At 39.6% G+C, this 12,200-nt stretch overlaps 1 protein-coding gene across 5 annotated transcripts in view; it reads right to left on the reverse strand.

Annotated features, from left to right (window-relative positions):
- Positions 1-12,200, reverse strand: part of TBK1 (TANK binding kinase 1) — a 185,095-nt gene that overhangs the window by 122,479 nt on the left and 50,416 nt on the right. For all 5 annotated transcript variants that reach the window (XM_029616461.1, XM_029616463.1, XM_029616462.1 and 2 more), the window contains 2 exons: positions 11,252-11,433; positions 3,318-3,478 (listed from right to left, as the gene is read on the reverse strand). In XM_029616461.1, coding sequence (XP_029472321.1) covers positions 3,318-3,478; positions 11,252-11,433 — 343 coding nt within the window. The remainder of the gene's footprint in view (positions 1-3,317; positions 3,479-11,251; positions 11,434-12,200) is intronic.

The raw sequence follows: 12,200 nt of genomic DNA on the forward strand, positions 1-12,200 counted from the left end.
TGTTTCGCTTAACAAAGCTTCCTCAGGGGCATCTAGATAACATCAGCATAGGAGTATTTGCCGGTTCAAAATGGACACGAAGTCTCAATCATTCTTCTGCATCGCGATCTGCGATGCAGATCCAGTTCCGGAGATGGTTTTCAGGGGTGATGAGTCAGATGAACTGAATGAAATCACTGTGAACCTGGAAGATGTAGTAGGCCAGATTGACAAACTAAAGAGTAGCAAATCACCTGGACTGGATGGTATGCATCCTAAAGTACTGAAGGAACTCAAAAATGAAATTTCTGATCTATTAGTTAAAATTTGTAACCTATCATTAAAACCATCCATTGTACCTGAAGACTGGAGGGTGGCCAATGTAACCCCAATATTTAAAAAAGGCTCCAGGGGCGATCCAGGTAACTATAGACCAGTGAGCCTGACTTCAGTGCCAGGAAAAATAGTGGAAATTATTCTCAAGATCAAAATCATAGAGCATATAGAAAGACATGGTTTAATGGAACACAGTCAACATGGATTTACTCAAGGGAAGTCTTGCCTAACAAATCTGCTTCATTTTTTTGAAGGGGTTAATAAACATGTGGATAAAGGTGAACCAGTAGATGTAGTGTATTTGGATTTTCAGAAGGCTTTTGACAAAGTTCCTCATGAGAGGCTTCTAAGAAAACTAAAAAGTCATGGGATAGGAGGCTATGTCCTTTCGTGGATTACAAACTGGTTAAAAAACAGGAAACAGAAGTAGGATTAAATGGTCAATTTTCTTAGTGGAAAAGGGTAAACAGTGGAGTGCCTCAGGGATCTGTACTTGGACCGGTGCTTTTCAATATATATATATATATATATATATATATATATATATATATATATATATAAAAATGATTGAAAAGGAATATGATGAGTGAGGTTATCAAATTTGCAGATGATACAAAATTATTCAGAGTAGTTAAATCACAAGCTGATTGTGATACATTACAGGAGGACCTTGCAAGACTGGAAGATTGGGCATCCAAATGGCAGATGAAATTTAATGTGGATAAGTGCAAGGTGTTGCATATAGGGAAAACTAATCCTTGCTGTAGTTACACAATGTTAGGTTCCATATTAGGAACTACCACCCAGGAAAAAGATCTAGGCATCATAGTGGATAATACTTTAAAATAGTCAGTTCAGTGTGCTGCAGCAATCAAAAAACCAAACAGAATGTTAGGAATTATTAGGAAGGAAATAGTTAATAAAACGGAAAATGTCATAATGCCTCTATCGCTCCATGGTGAGACCGCACCTAGAATACTGTGTACAATTCTGGTCGCCGCATCTCAAAAAAGATATAGTTGTGATGGAGAAGGTACAGAGAAGGGCAACCAAAATGATAAAGGGGATGGAACAGCTCCCCTATGAGGAAAGGCTGAACAGTTTAGGGCTGTTCAGCTTGGAGAAGAGATGGCTATGGGGGGATATGATAGAGGTCTTTAAAATCATGAGTGGTCTTGAACGAGTAGATATGAATCGGTTATTTACACTTTCGGATAATAGAAGGACTAGGGGGCATTCCATGAAGTTAGCAAGTAGCACATTTATGACTAATCTGAGAAATAGGCCACAACCCTGAGAGAAGAATTTCAAACTCCAAGGGAGATGGAGTCCATCACGGTCTTAGGAATCCTAAGGCCATACTTTCTCGGGCTCTATCAAGACCTCTAAAAGGACAGTTAACTAGGAACACCCCTAATGCTGCACCAGTGCAGATATGTCTGCTCATACTGGAGCGATAAAGTGGAAGGGGTCGAGCCTAGAGGTGGAAGGGAGAGATACTGGCAGGTGGAGGAGTTGGGGCCTGAGAGGGCAAAGTGGCCAGGGGAGTAGGGAGAACGAGTGGAAGGGACACTCTTACAGTGAATTTCTAGGGAAATCCTGCTCAAAATATTTAAAATTCTGCATCTCTAAGTAATAACTTTTTTCTGTATTAATTTAAAATGTAATTAAAGACTTTATTCAAAAACGTTGATCTCCAACTTACACCTAATTCAATTTTCAGAGATATGTTTAAAGTACTTCTTGCTCTATTTTTTATATAAATCGGACCTTCATAACATTCGCTTCAGTATTTTCACCGCTTTAGGGTCATCTTTAATCATTGGTCCTAATGTCCTTAATTTGTAAACTTTTTAACTTTTTTGAGATTTTAAATTTCTTAAACTTTTTATAAAAGTTCTTATTATATTACATTTTTTAAAGAATTATAATACTTCCCCTTCAGTCAAAATTTAAAGCCCAGAGTCCGGTCCGACATATCACGTTTCGCATCCTGCTGCATCAGGGCTCTCCGAATCATAGTAATTTTATTTATTTTTTATTTTATTTATTTTACAAATTTTCTATACAGACATTCGTGGGTACATTATATCGGTTTACAATGAACTAAGAGAACTACATCATATAGGAGAAGTACAGCGCACGGGCGGGGGGGGCGACAGCAACAGGATAAACAAGGCAAAAAGCATAATGAAAGGGTGATTCAATGGGGGCAAATAAGAGGTATTAAGGAAATAAGATGGAGCATAATAGTAACAGAAAAAAAGCTAGCACAGAGGTAGCTTAACATAATTCACATGGGATTGTATTTTTGTTCCTCAAACTTCTCTTCTGAAAGAAAAACACTTGCATAAACATCTCACACACTGGGAATAACATACCAACTCCTTATAAGACGCTTGCCACTAAACCACCATAAGTTTTACGTTCTTGCCGCTTTAGAGACGCACCCGTCCCCAAAACGAGTCTATTTAAATGTTTCACGCGCTTGCTCGCGTGCTAGCAATTCACTGACAGGTCCCCATACACCTGTCACCGGCTGAAACATCAATTAACTTAAATATGTTCACATGAATAAAGTCCATTCAATCTCCCCATTTAATCCTTTTGGAGATACCTGAGGTACCTGAAAATCCATCTTTGTTCGTGGTATAATACCATCGCATTGGAGAGGAGGGGATCGAGTTAAGAAGCTTAAGCAGCACGAACAAAGATGGATTTTTCAGCTACAGTCGGTATCTCACAGTACTGCAGAATTGGCTACAGACAGATTTTTTTTTATTTTTACAATCCTCTGGATTACCACATCTAGCCAGTGTCTTTGGGCAATGAAAAGGAAGTTGGACCTCATGGACCTCTGGTCTTTTCAATCTCATTGACTGTATAACTATTCTAATACATATATAGATCAGCATGATAATTTCTATATATCAAGTACTAAATTAACAATGACAACACAGGTAGAAATAAATTAAAACGTTGCAGTTAAGCTAAACACCTACATTACTTCTTTATTCCTGCGAGGTCCTTCAAAAGGTCTAAAGGGCAGACTGCCTGTAGCAGCATGGTAAAATGTCACTCCGATGCTCCACAGATCAACTGTGGCACCATACTTCTTTTGATGATCCTTTCTCAGCACTGCTCGCTCATACATGTCCGGATGCTTTACAAAAAGAACATAATAAAAATGTAATAATGGTTCAGATATACCTTTATATAACAAGATAAAAAGAAATGTAAATAAAATCTTTCAGCATGAGAATGTCTGAAATGTGGAGTGAACTCAAGACTGGCAATATGAACTTCTGTACGTTAATGTGATAAGCTCAGTCTATGGGAAATAGCATCAGTAGTATTAGTGTAAGAGAATGATAGATAACGTAATCCTGGAAAAAAGCTCTGTAAGAAATCCTTTAGTCATCTACAAATTCTAGCAAATGAAAAGGTGGCATCTAGCAAGCAAGTTTGCTTACCGTAAAGCGTGTTTTTCATAGATAGCAGGATGAATTACCATGATCTGTGGGTGATGTCATCCAATGGCACCAAATGGACTCACCTTTCCAAGCTAGTAGAGCTTTGAGCTCTAATGAGCATGTGTGGAAGTTCCCATGCAAGCAGTGCTTCAGAAGCCTCCTCAGTCTATTTCAAAGCAGAGTCAACTTTCCAGCAAGGAGGGTGGGCATCTCGTAACTAATTCATCCTAGCTATGGAAAATGTGCTCTCTCCATTGGTAACTAGTCATTATCTCTGGTAAGCCCCAAAGCTATGGTTTGCAGCACAGCGTTTATTATATTAGCAACCCAGACCCCATTGTGGAGAGTAGACTACTGTGAGAACAGGTTACGCAAATCTACTTGTCCAAAGTTACCATCAGTCCTTGAAAAGCTGATCAGACAGCAATGGGACAGAAAGGTGTAAACTGATGACTAAGTTGCAGCTTTGCAAATGTACTTGAAGGATAGTACCTTGAATAATCAACAGTAGAAGCTAGTGCTCAGAACTGATGAGCTTTGATCAAATCTGTGATCCGCAATCCTGCTAGGGTGTAGCAGTGCTTAACAAATTCCGCTATCCAGGTGGACAATGCACATTAGGAAAATGTGACAGCAAATCTATTAGTGTTGTAAGAAATGAATAGATGCAAATCCTGGCAATGCAGTTGAGTTTTCTTATAGTAGATGAAGGCTCTGTTGTAATCTAAGGTACAAAAGGCTCTATCTTCTTTATAGATATGCGGTCTCGGAAAAAAGGTAGATAGTACGATGGCTTGAGTGATTTGGAAAGCTGAGGCAATCTTTTGTAGAAATTTTAGGTAAGTGTGAAGCACTACTTGATCATGAGGGAAAAGCAGGTATGCTGTATAGCAGACATGAGGTTGGAGTTTGCTAACTCCCGTAGTTGAGGCAATTGCAAAGAGGAATGCAATTTTTCATGTCAGGAATTTAAGAGAATCCATCTGTAATGGTCCAAAAGGTAGCTTCACAAGTTGAGAGAGGATGCATTTCAGTCCCACAAAAGTGGAGGTTATTATGTTGGGGCTTATTGTGATATAAGCCTTTCATAAAACTCGATATCAGTGGATGAGTAGAGATGGACTTAGTATGTACTTGAACATAGTAAACCACTAAGATGCTTGGATAAACCTGAACTGACAAAATGGCACATCCCGAGTCAAAGAAGAGGAGACAGTATGTCAGCAGCAAGCATGTCAGCAAGCATTTGAGCTCATAAGAATATAGGCCCAAGGTTTTTTGTTGGTACCAATTTGAATATCCAATCTATTTGAAAGTATAGTTCTTTCTGGCGGATGGTTTTCTAACTGGCACCAAACATTTTCGATCGCTCTAGGGTAAATGAGGTGATCAATTACGGAACATTCAACCTCCAAGTGTTCTTGCGTCCTGAGTTAACATAGGATCTGTTCCCAGACATATGGGGGTATTGCTCGAAAGTTGTACGACATATACAAACCATGTCTGGGTTACGCTGGAACTATAAGAATCAAGTGAGTACGGTCTTGCAACAGCTTTTGCAATACCCTGGTAATCAATGATATTGGTGGAAAAGAATCCATGAGGCTTGTTCCCTGATTGATAGGCTGATTGTCACAAAGACAATGCAAGCAGTCTGAGAAACTCTGGTGAAGCAGTCCATCAGCCTGCTGGAAATTCCTGGAAAATAGGTGACTTGTAGAACAGGCCAATGTCTGGCTACACAATTCCAGAACTTTAACACCTTCTTGCAGAGAGGCCAGGATTTGGTGCCTTCCTGTTTGCTGATGTAAAATCTAGCAATCTGAAAGTTTATTCAAATTAAGATGCTCCTCCCTCAAAGAAGATGCATGAACATTAACAAAACATATCTGATCAGCCTTAATTTCAGCAGATTGATGTGACAGTGGCTCTCTTTGTGAGACCAGGTGCTCTAAGATCAGAATGATACTGTGTGAGTAACCCCTCCTTTCAAGAAAGAATCATTCACTAGTGAGACCTGTTTACCACCAGTTTAACTCTAGCCCTGGAAACCTGGTTGATAATGGTTGAGTCAGCTAATGTCAATCAGAGCAGAGACCCCAATGTAGAAAACAGATATAAAGTAGGACTGTGGGACCATATGCAATGGTCACCAGCATATGACCTGATACAACAAGAAATACTCTAGCTGTCACATGCTGACAGATGAATTTTAAAAGGAGTTACATGTGTAAATGTAACATACTATCGCAGCAACTTTAAAAAGCCACTTACACGAGTAAATCCTATGGACAATTTAATGGCATATATTGTAGCAATTTTCAAAAGCCAGTTTACACGGGCAAAGTGCATTTACAGGTGTAAAACCCATTTTTAAGAATACAAATGCTTTTGAAAATCAGGCCGAGTTTATGAGCAATATCATGGAGTACGGTCAATCTGTTGCTAGAAATGCTCTTCCCTGCAATGAATCCATCCCTGCTGCAAAGGATTTAATTCTCTGAGCAGGTCCTAGATTTGACTTCACTAGAACAGAACAACCCAATTTTTGTCAAGGACAGACCATTTTGTGTAGGGAAAGCTATGGTTATTCTTGAGAGTTTCCTGTGACTAGCCAGACATTCATGTATGGGAAAAACATGAATCCCCTTGCGATGCAGACATGCAGCTACCACTGCAATGCATTAGGTTTAGATGCTCAGGGTTGCCAAAAAAGGTAAACAGGAGTATCTTGTATGGGAAGCATTTGCCTTGAAGCAAATGTAGTGCCACTGGGCAGGATGCATCCTGCATATCACGAGTACACATTCATTCCTGCGTTTGAATGTAAGGGAGAATCATGCTGAAGGAATCTGATTTGAATTCCTCTCAAAGTAGATATTTATTTGAGAGTTTCAGATCCAGAATGGGCCTCAATCCTCCCAATTTCTTGGGGATAAAGAAATATTGGGAGTAGAAACTCCATCCCTACTAGGATGCAGGGAGCGATTCTATTGTTTGTTGGTGAAGAAGAGACTGCAGTTCTCAGCAACGTTGCTCCAGGTGAGACAACATGGACAAAGATTGCATAGTGTGGAAGGGATGGTAGCTAGGAGAAATGCAAACAGTGAATAGGCACCACAATATGGTGGACCTAGAGGTCCTTGGTTACTGGGCCTCCAAGAAGATCTGGATCCTGTCTCCCACTGGTATGGAGTTCAGAAGAATCATGAACTAGGCCCTGGTATGTGCTGTAGTCATAGGATAATAGCTCTCATGCTGCCAGGGTCTGATCAGCAATGGCTAATGATGTTGGGCTAGAAGATGTGATAGGCGGTACTGCTGAAAAGACCAGAATTGACACCTATGAAGATATGACCATCTGTTAGTGGAGAAGGGGCTTAGGAACCATCAATAAGGTTGTAGCACTATATTCTGTTTCTCAGTTTGACAATGAGACCAGATAAGTCCACTAACTTCCCATGGCAATCATCTTGGATGCTACCCTCCCTGAGCCATGTGACACGCAGAGATCCAGTTTAAACTGAGCAGGTGCGTGAAATGGGCTCGAATAATTGTAGACAGAATAGAAGTGAGGACAACTGCATTCTTTTACCTTCAAAAGTGGTTTTGAGTGATCAGATCCTTCTTCCACAAATTGTAGAAAACCCTTTAGATTTTGACTACAGTTGTGAGGATATTTTACCATACAGAATGGGTGCATAGAAATAGGAGACGTAAGCATGGAGCTCAGGAAGGCTTTCTTTGCAAGACTGTCTAGCAGCCTTTTTCAGGGCAGACTGATGCTGCAGTCAGAAGACTTTAAATCTCGGAGATCTTTTGGACTCTGTAATTAAGATGTGGCTTCCTTGCTGTAGGAATACCAGAGTCTGGCATGCCTCACAACCAGTTTGGACTGTTGTGGACTGGGAGAGTCTTTGGATCTGACAGAATGTCAACTATCTGGAGGGGCCCGAAGACTTCCAAGAGGGAGATCTTTGACACTAAGCACAGTCCCCACATTTTGCACAAACTCTGAATAGGACAGGTGTTCTGGGTATGGTGAGGTATATTTGGAAATGGGTAGAAGGCATATCTGCAGATACCTCTTCTGAATGTGAAGGTTTACTTACACAGGACCCCAATGATGACTGGATCTGAGGGGAAAAGCCCTGATCTACTGCCTCTGAGCGACTTGACTCCACTGCCACTGAGTGATAATAATAATAATAATCCCGTATCAAGGGATTTGAGGATGTGTTCACCCTGTTGGGTGATATTGGGATTTGGGGATTCTGATCTAAAATATTGTTGCAGCAATGCTGGAGAGCAGTGGTTGGATTATGTCTTCCATCTCTTTAAATAAGAAGGTAAAGAAATTTCCCAGTAAGCCTGCAATATGGTTTAGTGACTGATGTGGCCTCTGACTTGGTGTAGTTGGTAGAACATCCTCTTCTGGGACAAAGATAGGTTATTGCACCTGAACAGCAGGTTTCTTCCTTTTTTTATTTTGAACGAAAGTGACAGAATGAAGTGTATCTGAGCTGGAGTTTGTAATCAGAAGCCCTCTGGTAATTGGAAGAGGTAGTAAGACGACCACTTCAGTAGCTGAGCTAGAATGGCTTGCATAAGCTGTAATGCAATCGATTGTAGAGCAAGGATGTTTTTGTCACTGCATGCATCCGTTGCATCGAGGTAATTTGACTTGAATAGGCAGCCATGCTTTCTTTTTTTTTTTTTCGCTGTGCATCAATAGGCCTTCAAGATAGTGGGTCAACGTTTAGTCTATGCATCAGGTACATCAATGCTTCTTCTGTATGTCTAGTGCACAGACACATCAGGTTCACTGAGGCATCTTCTGTGCATCAGGTGCACAGAGCACTGATAGTTCCCCTGTGTTTCAAGGTTTCCTCTGTGCATTGAGTACAACCAGGCTTCCTGTGCACCATGCTGTATTAGACAGTGACCAACAATGTGAAGAACCTCGCTGTATGGGCAAGGCCAGTTAGGCCCCCAAACAACTGAACCACTGACTGAGCTGTATAAATTGTGAACATATATATTTAGGATATGTAAAGCCTTTTTACTTCTCTTTTCTGTTAAGCTCTCTGTCTTCTCTTGACAACTAAACCACTGAATGCTGTTTGCTAGTGGTGAGTCTCTGAGACCCTCAGGAAATCTTCATTACTGAGCTACCTATAGGTCACATTCTGCTGACCTTTTTGAGCCAACACCTGGCAGGACCCCTCTGCCCTAGAGCTGGAATGTATGAGAAAGAAGAAAGCATGATTGTTGGCTGAGTATTGGCAGGAAATTCAGACAAAGAACAGATATTCTATATAAACCACTTCACGAAAACAACACTTCAGTACTGGCGGTAACACAAGACGTTCATGACGTGCCAGTGCTAAAGCACTGAAGTCCTAAGAGTTCAGACTGCTCCACCGCTGAGATTCATGGGATGATCTCAGGAAAGTGAGCAGATTTAGTTTTATATTGTAAATATATATATACCACAAATTAAATTATCGTGAACTTAGAAAGTGAAAGTAAAAATAAAAGGGGGGAAAGAAAGCCAGATCTTACTATCGAGGTAGCAAGCAATCTTGCAGGTCAGTCACACACAGTGCCAATGGGCCTCAAGTGATCATAATCAATTCTGGCAAAAAAAAAACAACCTTTAAACAAGTTGGAGATATAAAAAAAAAAAGTCATATTTATCCAGAACAGGTAACAAAAGATATATGTACATAGATTAAAAAAAAAAAATAATGATGTGTCTGGGATAATAAATGGTTCATCAATCTATTCCATAAATGTGCTTAGAAGCAGCCCCGTTGCAATTCATTCATAAAGCAAATCAAAAGAATCATCCAATGTCAAGAAAATATTTAACGTGTGCCTTGTAGCAGATCAGCATCATATAGACAATTCAATATACCCCAACTAAAGATCTTTGTTTTTCATCAAAGATGGCTTCCTTAGGATAAAAACAGAGTGACCACTGGCTGTTGAAATGCGAGGCACATATTAAGACTATATATCCTTGAAATATCTGTCAGAAATGATTTCAAAATTCAAAAACGGAGTCGTAGAGTGAAGATAACTTCTCTTCACCGCTGTGGTTTTCATTTACTTATTTTATGCAAATACCTTCTTGTATCTTTTTTTTTTTATTACATTTGTATTATTTTTCCTTGTTTACATTATACCTTATTCTTATGTGCATTGAAATTTTTATTAGCCCTAGATTATTATATATACCCAATTTATTGGGACAATAAACGTGAAAATCAGCTAAGTACAGTATGAAGATATTTCTCTTTCTCTGTGGGAATTAAGAAAGAAAACAATGCCAACTAGCAACCTTAACCACTCCCCAGCCATTTCACATGCGTCTAGTGCATCAGTGCATCGGGCAACCAGCGTACCAATGCACCATGTGCTGAAGGTGCCAATGCTGATAGAATTTCTTCAATGCAAGCTCCAGTTTGATACAGGGCGATTGTATCATTCAACCCTGTGGCTTCAATTTGGGCCAAAGGAAGAGTTTTTGAGGATCTCCTGCTCAACTTATTTCCCCAGTGAGGCAGGCAATGCTGCAACGAGGGAGGAGGACTGAGTACAGCTTCTGAGACATTTAAACAGTTCTTCTAAGCAGTGCACTCTTGAAAATGCTGGACATCTGTCCAAAGGCATAACAGTTTTCTTGAGCATAGTCTGGAGCAAAGCCAGGATAATAGACTGAGGGACATTACCACAGCATAGATTTTTGAGATTCCTTCTTGCCAGCCTTTATGAGAAGGCAAACATTTTTTTTTGGGGGGGGGGGGGGTTCGCCACACAGAGCAGTGTTGTTGCAGGTGCTGCAGTGCAGCAAGGCAACTAAAAAATAAGAAAACTGAAGAAAATAACAAAAAGAAACAGATTTTAAAGGATTTTGAAAAAATAATGAATGGCGAGACTAAGTGCATGTCTGGGCTGTGCTCAGCAAAAGATTGAGAAGGCGTCTGAGGCAACTCCCACACATACTCAGTAGAACTCAAAGCTCTACTAGCTTGAAGACATGAGTTTGTTCGGTGCTGCCAGATGACATCACCTACAGATCATGGCTAATTCAGCCTGCTTATCAATGGAAAAAATAAAATCCAGGAGAGATGGTTTAAATAGCCTCTTCGACTATGGGATGGACTCCAATGTCCAGAAAGAATATTTGTGAATATTTAATTATAAAGAAATATATTTCAATATACTTTCCAATGTGAGAAACAAGGTTGTTCAAAAAAGAATGACATGATTTTTAACTAGCATAATTTAGTCTACTAATTTAATACCTAGAAGCTAGAAAAATAGTCTCCCATTATTTTGCATAAGTGTTCACAGTGCGTTTCCTTGTGCAGGGAAATATTACATTTTTCTATGTATCTGGAACATTCTGAATACCAAATCCATAAATATATAAAATACTGAAATAAATGACTTGCCAAATATTCTTCTGTGCCATAAAGAGAAACAAACTGCTCATCATCCTCAAGTTCTCTGGCTGCTCCAAAATCTGTCAGTTTGTAAACAGACTGCCCATCCTCACCGATGACTCGCATGATATTACCCGGTTTGATATCTCGATGAACTATTCCATTCTCTCTCAGATGATTCATCCCAGCCACTTGAAAATAAATGTTCCACAAAACAAGCTTCTTCAAAGGCAGTGAGAAACACATATGTGCATAAGGAATATCTATGTGTAAGGGAAATGGCAAAGGATGGGCAAACCTCTCAAGCAAGCAATGGGTGCAAACGTGAGGAGGAGCCACTTTTAGGGACATTATAATTTTGTTTCTAAACAATTTGTTTTCCCCCCCCCTTTCAATTATCTCTATTTCTAGGCATGCATAAAAAAAAAAAACCAACAAAGTTACTGAATATACATTAAGGGGTACGTTTTCAAAACTTTAGTCAGGATCTATGCACCTAGAATAGGGAAGATCTGTAGTTAAGTTGACTAAATCTGCATTAGCAGGTTTTCAATTACCTGAAAGCACACATATATTTTCACAAAATGCATACTTTAAGCCACATTAAAAAGAGGCATTCAAGGTTGTGGTTGGAAACAAAGCACTTGGCATTTAAGTTTCTAAAATGCATGTTTCTAGAGAGATACTGCTAACATGCTTTCTTTATAGCATCATTTACCATGTAAAGTGAACATGTGTTATTTAGCGGCACAACTAGTTGTGTTTAAAACTTGGTGGAGTTGTGCAGAATGAAATGTATGCTCATACATTGCTAGATAGGCTCCCTATTTGGGGGGGGATGTATCCCTTAAAATTTTGGTGCGCGATAACTAATAAACCTGCTAACTTATTCATACATTCCTCTCCTGACACCTGAGAAGTCTCTTGGTGATAATCAGGAGCCTTTGAAATGTTCAGA

Source organism: Rhinatrema bivittatum, chromosome 9 (genome assembly GCF_901001135.1).
Source record: "Rhinatrema bivittatum chromosome 9, aRhiBiv1.1, whole genome shotgun sequence".
NCBI classification, from domain to species: domain Eukaryota; kingdom Metazoa; phylum Chordata; class Amphibia; order Gymnophiona; family Rhinatrematidae; genus Rhinatrema; species Rhinatrema bivittatum.